Below are 20,368 nucleotides of genomic sequence, written 5' to 3'. Positions count from 1 at the left end.
CTAGGTGAGGCCGTTTCGTCATTAAGTTGGTTAGGGGAGCGGTATATGAAAACAGTACGGAAGAAAGCAGAAGGGGAATTATTTCCTTTGAAGCGTGAAAGAGACAGACTGATCACGAGCGAGCTTGGGCACAAGCGTATTGTGTTTTGTTTACAAACAAAACACAGTAGACTTCCAAGATGGCTGAAGAGTGGTTTTAGCAAGTTGGCCCACCTTAGGATATACTTCTACGCGCCTTGGGTAAATATAAAGCCGGGTTCAGACGGTGCGAGCAAGCATACGAGTCGGTCTAGTCAGTTACTGCAGTGCAGCTACTCACACCGTGTGAACACATCATGCCAGTTATTGTCATGTGTGATCCGGCGTGCGAGCTACTTCAAAGTTTTTTGAATTTACTCGCACTCGCATGCTTCAAAACATCAAAAACAGAATTTAGCGTTCGAATCAGGGATGCCAAATGTAAAGAAATGTCTCTATTTTTAAGATATTTGAAAATATGCGAAGATATTTATAGACTTGAAAATTATTGGAAAAACAAATAAAACCCTCATAGTTTCTTAACGAAATCATTGTTATTCTGTTTTGCACGCTGGCGGGGCACGCTTTCTTTTTGAGATAGTTTTCTGGAGAATGTCTAATATAGAATCATTATCAGGCACAATTTTCATTCAAAATTCACTCACAACTTGCGAAAAAAAGTAAGGTTCTAAGAAACAGAATACATATTCGATTTAAAAAAGTACATTTTCATTCATTATTTTAATTTTTGACGCGTGTGAATAAAATTTTAAAAAGTCTTCTAGACTATCATTTAAAGCATCACATACTTCCGGAATTATCTTAGCTATGGATGCTTTCGAGATTCTAAAAAATATCGACAACAATCTGAACAATATTCCAGAAGAAAGGCATATCAATGTCATTTATATTATCACTCTTGCAGGTACAGCATCCTTCATGAGTGTATCTTGGCGTTGTATTTGTGGAGCAATTAAATTCAACAGTTTTTCCACTTGTTCAGGTGTTATTCTCAACACTGCTCTGTAATCTCTATAAAATTGTGTAATGATACATTCAACTGAAAACCTAAGATGAAAACTACCAATAAAGAAGTCGATTTCGGACCAATCATTTGACAAATTCGGACCTGATTGCTGTTTCTGACTATTTGATGGACATTTGAAAAATCGCCTGGCATCCCAGGTAAACCCGTGCCGTAGTATCTAGTTTCTCGCCAGCAGCTCACACTATGTGAACGGACAAGGCGAGTCAACCAATTGTCAAGCGAGTCCACCGGGTCAGTAGCTGCTCATTGTCAAGTCAGCTACTAGCAACGTATAAATGGGCCTTAAAGGCCCATTTATACGTTGCTAGTAGCTGACTTCACAATGAGCAGCTACTGACCCGGTGAACTCGCTTGACAAATGGTTGACTCGCCTTGTCCGTTCACACAATGTGAGCTGCTGACAAGAAACCAGATACCACGACACGGGTTTACCAGAGATGCCAGGCGATTTTTCAAATGTCCATCAAATAGTCAGAAACAGCAATCAGGTCCGAATTTGTCAGATGATTGATCCGAAATCGGCTTCTTTATTGGCAGTTTTCATCTTAGGTTTTCAGTTGAATTTATCATTACACAATTTTATAGCGAAACACACGCTGGCCGTGTTTAAAAATACTTTGTGCTGAATTTATTTTATACTGAAGGTACTATCCGAAAAAAGCAGAAAGAAAAAAGGATTCGGGCCAGAAATTGGATGCAAAGAAAAGAAGCAACAAATACAATATTGAAGTAACTCTACAATGATGATCTCCGAGAGTACAGAGCAGTGTTGAGAATAACACCTGAAAAAGTGAGAAAACTGTTGGATTTAATTGCTCCACAAATATAACGCCAAGATACACTCATGAAGGATGCTAAACCTACAAGAGTGAAACTAGAAATGATGTGCCTTTCTTCTGGAATATCGTTCAGATTATTGTCGAAATTTTTTAAAATCTCGAAAGCATCCATAGCTAAAATAATTCCGAAAGTATGTGGTGCTCCAAATGGCAGTCTAAAAGATTTTTCAAAATTTGATTTATTTCGCCTTGACAGCAGCTTCGTGTACCAATTTGTGAAATAAAAATGTTAGTAGATTTGCAGGAGCAATTAATACGCCTCAAAAACTAAAATAATGAATGAAAATCTACTTTTTCTAAATCGAATATGTATTCTGTTTCTTAGAACAATACTTTTTTGCAAGTTTTGAGTGAATTTTGAATTAAAATCGTGCCCGATAATGATTTTATATTTAGATCCCCAAGAAAACTATTTTTAAAAAACGTGCCCCGTCAGCGTGCAAAACTAAATAATAACGATTCCGTTTAGAAACTATGAGGGTTTAATTTGTTCTTCCAATAATTTTCAAGTCTATAAATATCTTCGCATATTTTCAAATATCTTAAAAATAGAGAAATGTAAAGACAATGTCAAGATTTGGCATCCCTGATTCGAGCGCTAAAATCTGTTTTTGACGTTTTGAGGGATGCGAGTGCGAGTAAATTCAAAAAACTTTGAAGTAGCTCGCACACCGAATCACACATGACACTAGCTGGCATGATGTGTTCACACGGTGTGAGTAGCTGCACTGCAGTAACTGACTAGACTGAAGGCCCATTTATACGTTGCTAGTAGCTGACTTGACAATGAGCAGCTACTGACCCGGTGGACTCGCTTGACAATTGGTTGACTCGCCTTGTCCGTTCACACAGTGTGAGCTGCTGGCGAGAAACTAGATACTACGGCACGGGTTTACCAGGGATGCCAGGCGACTTTTCAAATGTCCATCAAATAGTCAGAAACAGCAATCAGGTCCGAATTTGTCAAATGATTGGTCCAAAATCGACTTCTTTATTGGCAGTTTTCATCTTAGGTTTTCAGTTGAATGTATCATCACACAATTTTATAGCAAAACAAACGCTGATCGTGTTTAAAAATACATACTTTGTGCTGAATTTCTTTGAACTGAAGGTACTATCCGAAAAAGCAGAAAGAGAAAAGGATTCGGGCCAGGAATTAGATGCAAAGAAAAGGAGCAACAAATACAATATTGAAGGAACTCTACGATGAGGATCCCCGAGATTACAGAGCAGTGTTGATAATAACACCTGAACAAGTGAAAAAACTGTTGGATTTAATTGCTCCACGAATACAACGCCAAGATACAGTCATGAGGGATGCTGTACCTGCAAGAGTTAAATTAGAAATGACATTGATGTGCCTTTGTTTTGGAATATCGTTGGGATTGTTGTCGATATTTTTTAGAATCTCGAAAACATCCATAGCTCAGATAATTCCGAAAGGATGTGATGTTATAAATGGTAGTCTAAAAGATTTTTTTTTTAAATTTTATTTATTTTGTGAAATGAAAATGATAGTCGATTTGCAGGTGCAATAAATACGCTTCAAAAATTTTAATAATGAATGAAAATGTACTTTTTTAAATCGAATATGTATTCTGTTTCTTAGAACAATACTTTTTTTTGTAAGTTGTGATCTGATAATGATTCTATATTAGAGATTCTCAAGAAAACTATCTCAAAAAGAAAGCGTGCCCCGCCAGCGTGCAAAACGAAATAACAATTATTTCGTTTAGAAACTATGAGGGTTTTATTTGTTTTTCCAATAATTTTCAAGTCTATAAATATCTTCACATATTTTCAAATATCTTAAAAATAGAGACATTTCATTACATTTGGCATCACTGATTCGAACGCTAAATTCTGTTTTTGACGTTGTGAAGCATGCAAGTGCGAGTAAATTCAAAAAACTTTGAAGTAGCTCGCACGCCGGATCACACATGACAATAACTGGCATGATGTGTTCACACGGTGTGAGTAGCTGCACTGCAGTAACTGACTAGACCGACTCGTATGCTTACTCGCACCGTCTGAACCCGGCTTGACTCGTATGTTTACTCGCACCGTCTGAACCCGGCTTAAGTATTCGCCAAGACGCCTAGAAGTATATCCTAAGGTGGGCCAACTAGCTAAAACCAATGCGCCTAGAAGTATATCCTAAGGTGGGCCAACTTGCTAAAACCACCCTTCAGCCATCTTGGAAGTCTACTGTCTACTACTGTTTCGTTTGTAAACAAAACACAATACGCTTGTGCCCAAGCTCGCTCGTGATCTAACCAACTTAGTGACGAAACGGCCTACGGATATACTTCTAGGTGCCGTGGCTAAAACTATTCGATTTTGACCGGTAATTGGCAATAAAGTGGTACGGTGTCGACGTCTGGTGGTGACTTTCAATGTGGGGCCATAATTTGGACCCCGAACTCGATGTTTACAAAAATGTCCAATTAAAGGTAAAAATGTCAAATTAAACGTGTCGCATTACAGGTCTGTCCAATTAGCTAACTGTCGCATTAAATGTAAGTTACTGTACGAAATAGGAGAGTAAAGGTTACGTTTATGACAGGTAACTGGACTCGAAGTATGTAACGACACTGTTAATCCCGCCACGTCTACGGACCCGTCAAACCACAACTCTCCTACTGGTGTTGTTGCCACTACTGCCCAATTGCTGTTTATCACTGCTACTACTGCCCCAACTACTACTGTTAACCGCGTACCGGACATGGAGTTGTCAACAGTAGTAAATATAAACAATAAAAAGGATAGATGGTTGTGAATAGCGAGAGTGATAAAATTGAACCTATTTTATATTGTATTTCTTATTGGTATAAATTGAAGCTGAATAGAACTTAAAACTATTCATTTATTGATAGTGCGATTACCAGGTAGATTTTCAGAATTAGTAATCAAAATATTGAATTATAATTTGAAGTTTATTTGAAGATTGATTAAAATCTCAGCGAGTAAAAACTGGCTGTACAGAATAGTGCGGTAACGAATCACTAAAAGTGAGTTCCCTCTATTTTATATTTATATAGAATTAATGTAATTACCATTTTTGAATACACTGCACGGATGTTCGAATAAATTGACAAATTTAGGATTCATTTGTGACCGCACAACACTTTACAAATTGTGAGATGTCCGGCAAAGGAATGAAGTCAGGACTTGGTAAAAACAATGCTGAGGATGCGTCTACTGATCGTCAGGAAAATGAAGCGGGTAGCGCTTGTCAAACCAGGATAGATACAACTGCAGGTGTTCCTATCAGCAGTTCCAGTGTTGCTGCGAGTGCAACAAATGCAACGAATGCAGCAGCGGTCGCGACGAGCGACGCATTGGATGTGAGGAATCAGGAAGCAGGCGCATCGAGTACTGCAGCGGTAAATGTCAACGTTGCCAGCAAAGCAAACGCCACTAGCAAAGGAGCAGTGCTGAAGCAGCCAACTTCGACTGCGGAATCGACAATCAAACCTATGTCAAATATACGCGGCAAAGTCGTTGTTAGACGCAATCCGGTACGAGACGCGCGTCCGAATCGGCGCAATAGCTGTGAGTTGTGCGCGGAAAGGGACAACAGTAGAATGGTGCAGTGTGATGAGTGCGTGTGTACAACAGCTAACTTCAACGAAAGACACCCATAAAAGGGCCCAGGACGATAATCCACCGCAAAAGAATCCAGTGAAACGAAATCATGCGGAAAGAAGAGTAGTAAACGGAGTGAACAGCGGAAGAAAAATTTAAGGTTGCAGAAACTTGAGGAGCAAACGAAGCTGGAGCAGAAATATCTGGACAAAAAATATAAGATTTTGGAAGAGATGGAAGGCGGTAGTGCGTCAGATTCAGACGATGAAGATCCTGAAAGGATGTCCCATGTCTCACAATGGGTCAGAGAAACGGAACAAGATGGAGCGGTAAAGGGCCCCGGAGTTATTTTATTTTATTTTTTTTTTTATTTATTTAATTTGTATTATGTAACTTGAGACTTCGGTCTCATTTAAATGCTACAATGATATGTATACAGAACAGGAGTTGTTGAACTTCCTGAAGAATTTCGCGATCAATGTGAAGTAACTGAAAAGAGATCAATGGTCGATGGTCGACGTGTCGTCCAGCAGCGTCATTCGCAAGAAAGACGGAGTAATGCAATATCTGATTTTGCTCCAGGACAACGTTCCACGCCGCAGACATCTCGTATACCAAATCCTCTGACTGAGCGTGTTCTGGTGCCTCCTCCAGCAACCGCACCTACAGAGGAAACAATATGTATCCTCAATCGAAGCCAACTGGCTGCGAGACAAGCAATTTCCAAAGACCTGCCTGAGTTCGCTGGAAACCCCGAAGAATGGCCATTGTTCTTCTCGATGTACGCGTCATCAACCCAGATGTGCGATTTTAGTAATGAGGAAAACATGCTGCGACTACGCAAGTGCCTAAAGGGAAAGGCATTGGAGGCTGTCAGATGTCGATTACTCCATCCTTCGAATGTATCTGGCGTTCTTTCCACATTGAAAATGTTATATGGCAGACCAGAAACAATCGTCCAAGCAGCGATTAGAAAAATTCGCTCCCTACCATCCCCGGAGATCGATCGACTAGAGACATTGGTGACCTTCGCACTAACCGTCGAAAATTTGGTAGCAACAATAGAAGCATGTGGAGTACAGGACTTCGTGTACAACGCTTCGCTCAAGTTTGAATTAGTGGATAGGCTACCACCAACATTGCGATTGGATTGGGCGAAGTATTCTCGAGGTAATCCGGCCCAGAATCTTACGGATTTTAGTTCCTGGCTATATTGTATAGCGGAGGATGCAAGCGCGGTTATGCAGACCACTACTTTCACTTCACGTAACCGAGGCAACAAGAAAGACGCATTCATCAACTTCCATTCCGAAACTGACGTCAATTGGTACGGATCCCCTTCGGTTCCAACAAATGAGGTTCATACACATGGACGAGACACGCCAAACAAGTGCGTCGCGTGCAAAGGTTCATGTTCATCGCTTACAAGATGCAAACGATTCGTCGACCTGAGCTACGAGTCGAAGTGGGCAGTAATACGAGAAGCGAAATTGTGTCGTAAATGTCTGCGCAAGCACAACGGTACGTGTAGACAACAAGGCAAATGTGGAGTCAATGGGTGTAGCTACCTGCACCATCCTCTACTCCATGTAGAGAAAATTGAAGTCGATAGAAGTTTCCCACACACAGATGCCGCTACGAACACAAGTTGCAATGTTCATCAAAGCCAAACAAATGAGGTGTTGTTCCGGATTGTACCCGTCGTACTTTATGGTCCATCTAAAATGGTTCATACTTACGCGTTTATTGATGATGGTTCCGAGCTGACGCTCATAGAACACTCTCTTGCGAAAGAGCTAGGACTTCAAGGTTCTCAGAAGACGTTCTGCTTAAAGTGGACAGGTGGAACTACAAGAATGGAGAATGAATCTCACAAGGTGGAACTTGCTATATCTCCTACGAGAAATACATCTCGGAAGTATCATCTGACGAGTGTTCGAACTATACAGGAGTTAAAACTACGACCACAAACTCTGATAGCATCCGATGTGCAGAGTCGATATACCCATCTTGCTGGCATTCCTCTCGAATCCTATACCGAGGTAAGTCCGCGTATTCTGATCGGTTTGGATAATGCGCGGCTCGGACATGCATTCAAGAGTCGGGAAGGAAAACCATTCGAGCCGATAGCCGTCAAAACTCGTCTGGGATGGATTGTGTACGGGAACTGCTCGTCCAAACAACTCTTCTGGAGCCACATCAATTACCATGCTGTACAAGTGTGCGAGTGCAACGAAGGCTCTGATGAAAATTTACATGCAGCGATGAAAACCTATTTCACTCTTGACAGTATGGGTATCTTCAAGCCTGATAAGCTACATCCCTCTGTAGATGACCAACGTGCTACGAAAATTCTAGAAACGGTGACCTTTCTTAAAGAAGGCCGCTTCGAATCTGGTCTACTTTTCAAGTACGACACCGTGCGTCTTCCCGACAGCAAAGCGATGGCCCTCAAAAGATGGGAATGTCTTGAGCGCCGAATGAAGAAAGACGATGTTTTGGCGAAGACAATACGGGAAAAAATGGCCGAATACGTTCAGAAAGGGTACGTTCGAAAGTTGACAGAGAAGGAGTTGAAAACCCGTCGACTGTGCGAGTGGTATCTGCCAGTATTTCCAGTCTAACAGAGATGAACCAGCCTAAGGCTGAAAATCTCTCTAATAAAGACAAAAAAAAAAAAAAAAAAATATTTCCAGTCTTTAACCCCAACAAACCGGGAAAACTTAGTTGTTGGAACCTAATAGTTCAAGGAATATCATTGAACTCAGTCCTGCTGAAAGGGCCCGATCACATGGCATCGCTTTTATCAGTTCTGATTCAGTTTCGGGAGTTTCGAGTTGCAGTATGCGGGGACATTCGTGAAATGTTTCACCAAATTATGATAAGGCGAGAAGATCAGTATTTTCAATTATTCTTCTGGAAAGGAAACGAGGATAATGACCCACCAGATGTGTACATTATGAAAGTGATGACGTTTGGCGCCTGCTGTTCGCCCGCGACAGCCCAGTATGTGATCGCCAAACGATTTGAGCACGAATGACCGCAAGCTGTTAACGCGATTGTGAAAAATCATTACGTTGATGACATGCTCGCTAGCGTCGAAACAAATGAAGATGCTGTTAAGCTAGTACAAGACGTCAAACGCATCCACGCAGCAGGAGGATTCGAGATGCGAAATTGGCTACCAATTCATCAGCTGTCCTGGCTTCCGTTCAGGAAGAAGTGACTAACGAAAAGAACCTCGGATTTGGCGAAGAAAACGCCACCGAAAAAGTATTGGGACTTTGGTGGAATACTACTGCGGACTACTTCACTTTCAAGGTGTCCCCACGGTACAACCAGGATCTGCTCTCTGGGCACCGACGACCCACTAAACGCGAGGTGCTCCGAACACTCATGATGATGTTCGATCCATTGGGCTTTATTGCAAACTTTCTCATGTACCTAAAAGTACTTCTGTAGGAGATTTGGAGATCCTGACTGATTGACTGGGACACCCACATCGAAGAACCACAATTCCAAAAGTTGTGGCTAATTTGGTTGAAGGTTTTACCAGAGGTGAACAATGTCAAAATTCCAAGGTGTTATAGAGTATCCGTGTCATTAAACAGCAAGGTCCAGATGCACACGTTCGTCGATGCGAGCGAGAACGGATTCGCCGCCGTTATATATCTCAGGTTCGAAGAAGGAGACGTAATTGAAACCGCCTTTGACAGCGCCAAAACACGGGTTGCTCCACTGAAGTTCCTCTCCATACCACGCTCAGAGCTGCAATATAGTGTTCTAGGAGTTCGCTTAGCGAACAGCGTTGCACAGTCATTATCCGCTAGGTTGTCCGAGCGTTATTTTTGGACCGATTCGAGAGACGTTCTCTGTTGGATAAACTCCGATCATCGACGATACAGCCAGTTCGTAGCATTCCGTGTAAGTGAGATACTGGAAACATCAGACGTGAAAGAGTGGCGGTGGGTTCCAACAAAACAGAACGAAACAGATCTCAGTGCATCCAGTCGCTGGTTTCAAGGACCGGAATTCCTTCGAAAACCTAAGGCCTATTGGCCAGCTGCCCCACAGTATGGGGTGACGGACACGGAATTGCGAGCGCATGTGTTCATGCACACTCCCACGGAGGAACCGATTATAAATCCACAGAACTTTTCGAAATGGGCCACTATGCTACGTACTACGGCATACGTTTTGACGTAGGACTACGTCTAACCGGAAGATATAGGGGGTGAAATGGAAATCTAGGCACTGAACAAGTAGGAAAAAATGCAAGATTTGGAACGCTTATAACTCGAGCATTTCTCAATAGATCGCAAAGGTTTTTGCATCAATTGATAGGAAATATATCTACGCATCTATCATAACGAATAACATTTCATTTTTCTTGAGATAAATAATTGAATAATTGTGAAATATCAAGCATTGTCAAAATGCACTATGTGCCCATTTTTGATTGGTCCATTTTGTGCTCCTCAAATCGTACCGACCAAAACGGGCAACCAGAGCAGCAGCGAAATAGAATGAAGCACGATTGGAAAGGAAAAAGAAAAAAATGAACGAAACATTGGTCGCAGTCTCACACATGCGTAATTCTCGAGCCAGCCAGTCAGCTTAAAAATCCTCGCTCCGCTGCCGTAACGATCATTCTCATTCAAACCGTACACCACATCGGTTCGCATCACAACACATCAACAAACCAACCCAAGCAGCCATGTCCGGACATGGTAAAGGAGGAAAAGTGAAGGGTAAGGCAAAATCCCGCTCGAACCGTGTTGATCTGGAGTTCCCCGCAAGGGTAGCTAGGCCGAGCGCGTTAGTACCAGTGCACCAGTCCACCTAGCCGGCGTTATATAGTTTCGGCCGCCGAAGTGATCGAGTTAGCTGGTAAAGCTGCTCGCGACGATAAGAAAACCCGCATTCGGAACAGAACACATTCGGTTCTATGGACATCAAGACAACAGGCAGTTGCAGCGAGTGGCGAGTGGCAAACGCAATCGCAAAACGGCATCAGGTAGCAGAAGAAAAAAGTTTGTTCTTTATACACACTGCTTTGGTGGCAAATCTAGAACAAGGCGGCATCGAGGGCGTTCGAAATGGTTTTTTTTCAAAACCACGAGTACTAAGTTTTCTAAATTGGAACCATTCCATAAAACAAGGCGCTTTTCAGGGCCATTAAACCTTCCAAAAAAGAGTTTAGGAAATACAGTTCAATGCTTTCTAAAACAATATCCAAAATAAAAATAAAACACAAATTGATTTTTTCATAATTTGTTTGCCAGGATATGATGAGTATGTGAATTTGGCAGTTGTTCTGAGCTTAATAATTTTCACCAATTCTTAAATTGCTTTTAGATTGAAAGTACTGTAATTTACACTTCTCTCGACATTTAGCTAATTGGACGGACCAGTAATGCGACATATTTAGTTGGACATTTTTGTAAACATAGAGTTCGGGGTCCAAATTATGACCCCATATTGAAGGTCGACACTGTACCACTGTCATCGCAAATGTTCAATTACAGGTTAAAATTACCTCCAATCCGATACTGAGTGGTGGTAATGCGACGTGCCATTGAATGTAATTTACTGTAAAATATGTCACAAGCTGGATGGGAAGAAATTTTCCAACTGTGAAAGCTGTGGCGAGTGGCAAATGCAATCGCTAAACAGCAAGGTTTAGCCGAACAAGATGGGGATATCGAGTGATAACAAAACAATAAACTCTTTAGATTGAAGATTGTGATCCTGAAAAGGACCCTTTTTAGCCTGCATGTGAATCCAACGAGCGAACAAATCGTAATGAATGTATTTTTTTGCCATCGCTCCCTTTTAACGCTCATTCGTTCGTCTCGTTGGAGTCGCCCCTCTGGCTGAGTCTGCCGATTTGTCTCTATCCTGTGAGTGTGTACCGCTAGAGTATAAAACACTCGGACCCCAAATAAATATCTTATTTTCTTTCAAACCGTAAACCCGTGTGGTTGTACGGCATCGGCATCGTGGACGTAACAAAGGAGGACAAGTTAAGGGAAAGGCAAAGTCTCACTCGAACCGTGCAAGTCTCCAGTTCCCTGTTGGTCGCATTCACTGATTGCTCCGCAAGGGTAACTAGGCCGAACGGATTGGTGCCGGAGCACCAGTATATAGGAGCACCAGCGATTATAGAGTTTCGGCCGTCGGAGTGCTCGAATTGGCTTGCAAAGCTGCTCACGACAATCAGAAAACCCGCATCAAGAACAGAGCAGCTTCGGTTCGGCGCTCATCAAGGCAACAATTAGTTTCAGTGAGTGGCAAAGTGTTTCTCCGGCACGTCGCATCAAATGTAATTTACTGAACAACATGTCACAAGCTGGATGGGAAGAAATATTCCAACTGTGAAAGCTGTGGCGAGTGGCAAACGCAATAGCTAAACAGGAAGGTTTAACCGAACAAGATGGGAATATCGAGTGATAAAAAAAACACAACACCAAAGGTTCTTTTCAGAACCATCAACATATTCATGAAGAGTAAACAGTAAACTCATCCATTTTTAAGGTAGATATTCACGTAGGAGAAGAAAATAAAACAATATATTTAATATATATATTTAACAAAAGCTGTCCCCTTTGTATAGTCTTACGTCACTCCGGTTATGTCCCCGACATTACCCACCCGTCTTGTTTTCGATATATGTTCAACTCGAAGATGGTCAGTAAGAGTGAACGGACTAGTGGACCGCTAACACAGCAAGAGTTGATAAGAGCCGAGAAATTTCTCTATCGTCTAGCCCAGCAATGCGAGTATGCGGAAGAAGTTTCAATCCTTTTCGCCAACCGCCTAAATGAAACCGAAAGAAATACGATTCCCAAAAACAGCTCTATCGTCTACTTCTGTCCTTTCCTTGATGAGTCCGACGTGTTGAGAGTCCGTGGTCGGACCGGTACCTGTTCGTTTATCAACTACGACGCAGTAAATCCTATCATCCTTCCGCGCAATCATCACGTTACCCATCTGATAGTACTCCATTACCACCGCAAGTACCACCACCAAAACCACAACACTGTTCTAAATGAGATTCGCCAGCGATATAGAATTCCTCGTCTCAAATCCGTATATGCTACGATCCGCAAAAGCTGCCAGAAATGCATGAACGAGAGGGTAGTCCCACAACCCCCAGCCATGAGTGATCTGGCTCCATCGCGCCTAGCCGCCTGCTCTCGTCCGTTCACACATATGGGGGTGGATTATTTCGGTCCGATTATGGTCTCCGCAAATCGCAAAACGGAAAAACGTTGGGTACTAATTGCTACCTGTCTCACCATCCGCGCCATACATCTGCAAATTGCACACACACTCAGTACTGATTCCTGCATCATGGCTCTACACAACGTAATAGGTAGGAGGGGTGCACCGGCAGTTATTTACAGCGACCAAGGTACTAATTTCCGTGGTGCTCACAGAGAGTTGAAGGCCGTTTTGGCGAATCTAGATCAACAACGTTTGATTGCCGAATTCACTACACCCCACACCAGTTGGAACTTCAATCAACCAGCTTCTCCACATATGGGAGGAGCGTGGGAGCGTCTCATACGCACAGTAAAACAAAACCTCAATAAGCTTCTGCCAAAAGGCCCGCCTTCCTACGAAGTCCTGGAGAATCTACTCATAGAAGTGGAAAACATCGTGAACTCTCGACCACTGACCAGCATCCCGTTGGAAGACGACGAGTCCCCGGTGCTCACCCCAAACCACTTTTTATTAGGTTCGTCAAACGGTCTGAAGCCATGGACCCTTCTAGACGATAATCCTGCGACGCTCCAGAACTGCTGCCAACACTCTCAAACCTTAGCAAATCAGTTTTGGAAACAATGGCTTCGGGATTACTTACCGTCAATCACACGACGACCCAAATGGTTTGACCCAACGAAGCCAATCGAGCCCTAACTCTCCACGTAATTGTTGGCCGAAAGGGCGAGTTATAGCTACGAAGCCAGGAGCCGACGGCCAAGTAAGATGGGCTACCATCCAGACCGCACACGGCATATATGAACGCCCGGCCGTGAAAATAGCCGTCCTAGATGTGGGCGTCTCTAAGGATACGCCTCAGAAGGACTAACGGCGCATCCCGGGGGGGAGTGTTAATCCCGCCACGTCTACGGACCCGTCAAACCACAACTCTCCTACTGGTGTTGTTGCCACTACTGCCCAATTGCTGTTTATCACTGCTACTACTGCCCCAACTACTACTGTTAACCGCGTACCGGACATGGAGTTGTCAACAGTAGTAAATATAAACAATAAAAAGGATAGATGGTTGTGAATAGCGAGAGTGATCAAATTGAACCTATTTTATATTGTATTTCTTATTGGTATAAATTGAAGCTGAATAGAACTTAAAACTATTCATTTATTGATAGAGCGATTACCAGGTAGATTTTCAGAATTAGTAATCAAAATATTGAATTATAATTTGAAGTTTATTTGAAGATTGATTAAAATCTTAGCGAGTAAAAACTGGCTGTACAGAATAGTGCGGTAACGAATCACTAAAAGTGAGTTCCCTCTATTTTATATTTATATAGAATGATTACTGAAGTAACCTGTGTATTTCTCAGGAAATTTGTAATTACCATTTTTGAATACACTGCACGGATGTTCGAATAAATTGACAAATTTAGGATTCATTTGTGACCGCACAACAGACACGATTCATTTATACACTCTCAACTATCTCAACTACCTTAGCTTTGACGGAAAGCAGCGATCGCAAAGCAATTCATAACAAGTGTTTTTGTTGTTGTGAATATTACGTATTTTACTACTTTTTTATGAAACTACGTCAATAATACGTGAGATAGAGGAGTCAGTGAACCATTTAAGTTGAAATAACGGAACTAGTACCCAGGATGGGTTGTTTCTGTGCTGCTTTTTGAAACTGGTCTTTTTACGGCGGCTCGACTGCGAAAGAATATATTTAAAATATTCCCATTGTCAGACAACTCTATGGCTCGATGTATAGCACCCGGATGAGTGAGTGTTCGGTCATTGATGCCCGGGCTCGAGTCCAACTCGAATCATGGAAACATATTCCACAAATTATCATTTCATCGATTCCCGAGGGATGTGACTATTGGAAGAAATGGCTTCGGTTCTTCGGACAGGACCTAAACAGCAATACTGAAAACATTGTTCATTACATTTGCTCGCTTCAGTCCAGATTGTTTCATGCATATCGATGGCTTGGATATACAATATCGTCGAAAACTGACACAAACAGGTAAATTTAAACAAATCCAGATCATACAATTAGTACACAAAATAGTTTATTTTTAACTGTTCCTACTGCCAGAAACGCCAACGATTCTCATGCCTCGGGAAATCAAAACCGGAAGGCTCGCCGAAAGGTCTTGATTGACATAAAGCAAAAGTTGAATCCATTAAAAACATCCGTAACATCCAAGGAATCGGTCCAGTTTTCTAATGGGAGGAAACATCCCAGCAAACATTAAATCGCATAACAAGCGTATATATAACATCATATGCCTTAAAATTTGGTTGGCATATAATGCGCCTAACTGGCATATGCATGCAAAAGTGGAGGCCATATACATACATGGCAAATGCTTACCGAATTTGTTTGGATGAATATGCAACTTTGACCGGCTATAATAGCGACTTTTGCCATACTCATATACGATTTATTACAGACATAGGAAAAAAACAAATGGCGCAAAATATTTTCGTGAAATGTTTATTATAGCCTCATGAATCGCTATTTTTTATATGAGTATTTATGTTTGTAGAAATAATAATTGTTTGATTAACTTGTGTTCGGAGTGGAATATGAATGTTTGAAATGGCACAGATTGATGTTTGGTGAAAACTGCTCCGATGTGGGTTCGAACTCCGGTCGTCTGGATTATCATCCACCAGCTATCTCGCGCGGCTATCTGAAATTTAATTCAACAGCGGTTAATACTTTCGAGTGCATCAGCATTTCATTGACATTTCAATATGATGTAATATGTTCTTTATTAGGATCTAATATGATCGAATTGCGACTTAATTTGATAATGGTATTTAAAATCGAGTTTTTACATTTAATGCGATTTCAAATATACACGATACATACTTTGATTGATATTATATGCGATTATGATTTATTCGGATTTCTTGTAAGACTTGGCACGTGCAAAATTATACGATTTAATGTTTGCTGGGATGACTATCTCGAGAGGAATATTCCGTCAAAGCAAATCGGGAGCAGCAGCATCAGCATCTCTAACGAGAAACCTAGCGATTCGACCGGTTCTGATAGATTAATTCAAGAACAGTGGCAAGAGGTATCGGAGAGCTACAGAAAGCTTCAGGAAGCTAAAAATCCGAATTGCCGAACCACAATTTCCCCAAGTTTTGATTAGAAACAAAACTTAATTGAATAATCTGTACACTGCAATGATTAAATATATACATTAAGTTAAAATACAATAGAATTAAACTTATTTAGACAAATTTATTATACCGTCCCATGATACATGCAAAGCTAACACGTCACAGCCTCACTACTATTGATGCACTAGTCAGTCCAGACTACCATGTCATAAACGTACCCTGGAGGAAATAGACATGACAATATGGATTTCAAGAAGGAATGAATACTCTTTTAAAATAAAAATTATGAATGAAAATTATTTTTCCCAAATCAAATTAGTACTCTATGTAAATGAAATCACTTTTGTTTGCAAGTAGTGAAAAAATATAATACAAATATCAATAGAAATAAACTTATTTAGACAAATTTGTGCCAATGTAAGCTTCGTGTACTTTTATTGGGAGGTGAACATGATTATGGATTTTCAGGTGGAATAAACATGCTTTCAAAATAAAAATTGTGTATGAAAATTTTCTTTTACATATCGTATATGTATTTTATATGATGAGGTTTACCAAAATTGCGAAAACATTCTAAACGAAAACTGTGTCTGATGATGATTTTACATTACAATGGTAAATATTTGTGGGAAAACAGGAAATGTATAGACAAATGGTTAAGTAGGTGTCAGGACTACATGTGTTAAGTAATCAAACAAAATTAAATATAAATTTTCATTCAAATTTTTATAATTCTACACTGCACTCGAGCCTGCTGATCCGATATGCAGTATTTTGCCTCCCAAGCACAAATATCGCCACCAGACGTCGACACTGTACATTTGCCATCGTAAATATAAACAACTCAGGGTATATAATGCACACCAACAAACCGTCTTCTTTGTGAACCCGAAAACGTTTTTTTTATTACAGAGTCAGTTTGGAACTAACCCAGTTTCAAAAACGAATTCGTTATGAGTTTCGTACCCCGATTCGGGCTTTTTGTACCAATTTGTAATTAGAAAAGACGGGTGGGTAATGTCGGGGACATAACCGGAGTGACGTAGGACTATACAAAGGGGACAGCTTTTGTTAAATATATATTTTAAATATATTGTTTTATTTTCTTCACCTACGTGAATACCTACCTATCTACCTGAAAAATGTATTAGTTTACTGTTTACTCTTTATGAATATGTTGATGGTTCTGAAAAGAACCTTTGGTGTTGTGTTTTTGTTATCACTCGATATTCCCATCTTGTTCGGCTAAACCTTCCTGTTTAGCGATTTGTTGTCACTCGCCACAGCTTTCACAGTTGGAAAATTTCTTCCCATCCAGCTTGTGACATATTTTACAGTAAATTACATTCAATGGCACGTCGCATTACCACCACTCAGTGCCGGATTGGAGGTAATTTTAACTTGTAATTGAACATTTGCGATGACAGTGGTACAGTGTCGACTTTCAATGTGGGGTCATAATTTGGATCTCTATGGTTACAAAAATGTCCAACTAAATAAGTCGCATTACATGTCCGTCCAATTAGCTAAATGTCGAACTAATTGTAGATTACTGTACTTTAAATCTGGAAACAATTTAAGAATTGGTGAAAATTGAATAATCAGGAAAGTCCCCAACTATCAATAAGCTCAGAACAACTGCCAAATTCATATACTCATCAAATCCTGGCAAACAAATTATGAAAACATCAATTTGTGTTTTATTATTATTTTGGATAATGTTTTAGAAAGCATTGAACTTTATTTCCTAAACTCTTTTTTGGAAGGTTTAATGGCCCTGAAAAGCGCCTTGTTTTATGGAATGGTTCCAATTTAGAAAACTTAGTACTCGTGGTTTTGAAAAAAACCATTTCGAACGCCCTCGATGCCGCCTTGTTCTGGATTTGCCACCAAAGCAGTTTGTATAAACAAACTTTTTTCTTCTGCTACCTGATGCCGTTTTGCGATTGCGTTTGCCACTCGCCATTCGCTGCAACTGCCTGTTGTCTTGATGTCCACCGAACCGAATGTGTTATGTTCCGAATGCAGGTTTTCTTATCGTCGCGAGTAGCTTTGCCAGCTAACTCGATCACTCCGGCGGCCGAAACTATATAACGCCGGCTAGGTGGACTGGTACACAGGTACTAACGCGCTCGACCTAGCTACCTTTTCCGGTGCAATTGGCGGATACACCTACGGGAAATTGCAGACCACCACGGTTCGAGCGGGATTTTGCCTTTCCCTTCTCTTTTCCTCCTTTGTTGAGTACACGATGCCGATGCCGTACAACCACACGGGTTTACGGTTTAAAGGAAAATAAGATATTTTTTTGGGGTCCGCGTGTTTTATACTCTAGCGGTACACACTCACAGGATAGAGACAAATCGGCAGACTCAGCCAAAGGGGCGGGTCCAACGAGACGAACGAATGAGCGTTAAAAGGGAGCGATGGCAAAAAAATACATCATACTGATTTTAACCTCCGACAGAGAAGGTCGCGTTTTCTTTCAGCTCGGCAGTTTGGCGTTTTGGACAGCGGACTAGGACGTCTCCCCCTGGCGATTCCGAAGGAGTTAATTTTAATTATTTTTTAAGTGGCAGCAGAAGAAGAGTGGAAGAAAGCAACAGCTCGCGTCGACTGTGGAGAGCGGGCGCTTGCCGGCAAACCGGAAAAGCGCGCGCTTTTCGGCGTCATAGACGCCACGCCCCTTTTTCTGGCAGTGTTGGCAGTTCAACTGTAGTGTTGCTAAAATAAAAAATATATTTAAAAAGAATTTAAACACGCATACAGACAGTGAAGTGGCTGAAACAATTATCACAACAAGTGATTTTTTATAGTGATTCGCGTCAATTGGTGGTTTTAAAGTGCTTTACCGGAACAAAGTGAACTTTCGGGTACATATCCCACTAGTGAAGATCCCTCAGTAAGGAATTTTTTTGTGATTATCACACTTTTTTCTGCTGACTATATCAGTGATATAGTCAAGCAGAAGCATGGCTTCTAGTAGCTCCGGGCCTCCGGGAGGCCGGGCTACAAACTTCTACGAGGGCAGGCCTACCGAAGCCACCGCTCCACTATGGGCGGACCCCTCAAATGGCAACCTTCAAATACTGCTTCTCAGAGCGACAGGAGATAAGGTGCTTCCAACGAACCCCTTCACCGTGAGCAAAACCATCAATGCAGTTGCAAAAGATTTCAACAGCGCAAAACCACAGCGCGATGAAAAGAAGAAACTGCAATACATCTTGACAACTAGGGACGAGGATGTTGTCGGTAAGTTGCTTTCTATTACTAAACTAATAGACAACACCCCTGTAGAGGTGATCTTCCACCCAACTTTGAACCAACGCAAATGCGTTGTAACATGTAGAGATGTAATCGATTTTAAAAACGAAGAACTAGCGAAAGAGCTTTCCGATCAGAAAGTGATCGACGTTAAGCGCATAACCAGAAAAGACGGAGAATCCATTATTCCTACACCAACACTAATCCTCACAATTCGCGGAACCGTTGTTCCCGAATTCATATATTTTGGCTTCATTCGCGCTGGGACTCGGAACTACTATCCGAACCCCATGCAGTGCTTCAAATGTTTTAATTTTGGGCACACCAGCAAAAGATGCAAGCGCGAGGACCCGCTATGCAGAAACTGCAGCAAAAAACATCCCAAAGACTTCGATTCTAAGATGTGCAACTCTCCAGCACTTTGCATCAATTGCCAAGGAAACCACTCCTCTTCTAGTAGGAAGTGTCCTAAATGGCTTGAAGAAAACGAAATAACTAGGACAAGAATAGATCGAGGAATCTCTTACAGAGAAGCCAAGAATCTACTCACCCAAACAATGGTCCAACCTTTTCAAGCGTTTTACAAGATAGAATTAACAAAATTCGGGCACCAATGGCCGGCTGCAAGTGCAAATGCAGCTGCGCCTCGGCCGCTTCGGCCGCTTCTAGTCGCGAAAGCACTCCCTCAGTTATGGACACAACCATGACCGAATCGTCTACCGAAAGTTCGACAACCGAATCAGATAGCGAATCGGTAATTTCAATGGATACATCCGAAGCCCCGAAAAAAAAACAAAAGGAAAATAAATAAAGAATCATCTTCAGAATCAGAACAAAAATCTGAAGATGAAACCCAAATCAATAAAGAAAGAAAAAGAACAAAAAATGAACAAAGAACCACAACACCAACGAATAACAACAACACAACCATAACAAAAAACAGCAACAACAACAACAACGCACATCAAACAAAAAACAACAACAACAACGTACATACATCAAAAAACAACAACACACACACAACAAACACCCCAAAGACCTCCACACCAAACAAGAACAACAACACCCCGAAGAAAGCTTCTCTTTCCAAGGGTAAAGGACAATCGAACTAATCCTCTTTGGATAGTCCAAACACAACACAACCAAGACTTAGGAATTAGAGTTAAATCACTCTAACACATTCACTCCAATACAGAAATTCGGGATACAATGGAATATCAGAAGTATCCGACAAAAT

The 20,368-nt window shown here is 41.3% G+C and overlaps 2 protein-coding genes across 2 annotated transcripts; both read left to right on the top strand.

The window, feature by feature from the left end:
* Positions 1–5,757: 5,757 nt before the first annotated feature.
* LOC129761310 (uncharacterized) lies at positions 5,758–8,955 on the top strand. Its single transcript, XM_055759029.1, has 3 exons — positions 5,758–5,822; positions 5,933–8,038; positions 8,649–8,955. The coding sequence occupies exons 1-3, from the start codon at positions 5,758–5,760 to the stop codon at positions 8,953–8,955; spliced, it is 2,478 nt and encodes an 825-aa protein (XP_055615004.1).
* A 3,225-nt stretch (positions 8,956–12,180) lies between these two features.
* On the top strand, positions 12,181–13,419 carry LOC129761309 (uncharacterized). The gene has a single exon (XM_055759027.1). It carries the CDS (start codon positions 12,181–12,183, stop codon positions 13,417–13,419), a length of 1,239 nt encoding a protein of 412 aa, XP_055615002.1.
* Positions 13,420–20,368: the final 6,949 nt, after the last annotated feature.

Source organism: Toxorhynchites rutilus, chromosome 1 (genome assembly GCF_029784135.1).
Source record: "Toxorhynchites rutilus septentrionalis strain SRP chromosome 1, ASM2978413v1, whole genome shotgun sequence".
Taxonomy (NCBI): domain Eukaryota; kingdom Metazoa; phylum Arthropoda; class Insecta; order Diptera; family Culicidae; genus Toxorhynchites; species Toxorhynchites rutilus.
Note: the sequence above shows the minus strand (reverse complement) of the source record. Positions and strands in the feature narration are given on the sequence as shown.

Bases quoted from the DNA above. Each gene is read 5' to 3' on its own strand.
- LOC129761309 (XM_055759027.1), top strand. From the start codon at position 12,181: ATGGTCAGTAAGAGTGAACGGACTAGTGGACCGCTAACACAGCAAGAG.
- LOC129761310 (XM_055759029.1), top strand. From the start codon at position 5,758: ATGAAGATCCTGAAAGGATGTCCCATGTCTCACAATGGGTCAGAGAAA. The intron at 5,823-5,932 runs GTAAAGGGCCCC...ATATGTATACAG, and splicing joins AAACGGAACAAGATGGAGCG to AACAGGAGTTGTTGAACTTC. The intron at 8,039-8,648 runs GTACGTTCGAAA...GCATCCACGCAG, and splicing joins GCCGAATACGTTCAGAAAGG to CAGGAGGATTCGAGATGCGA.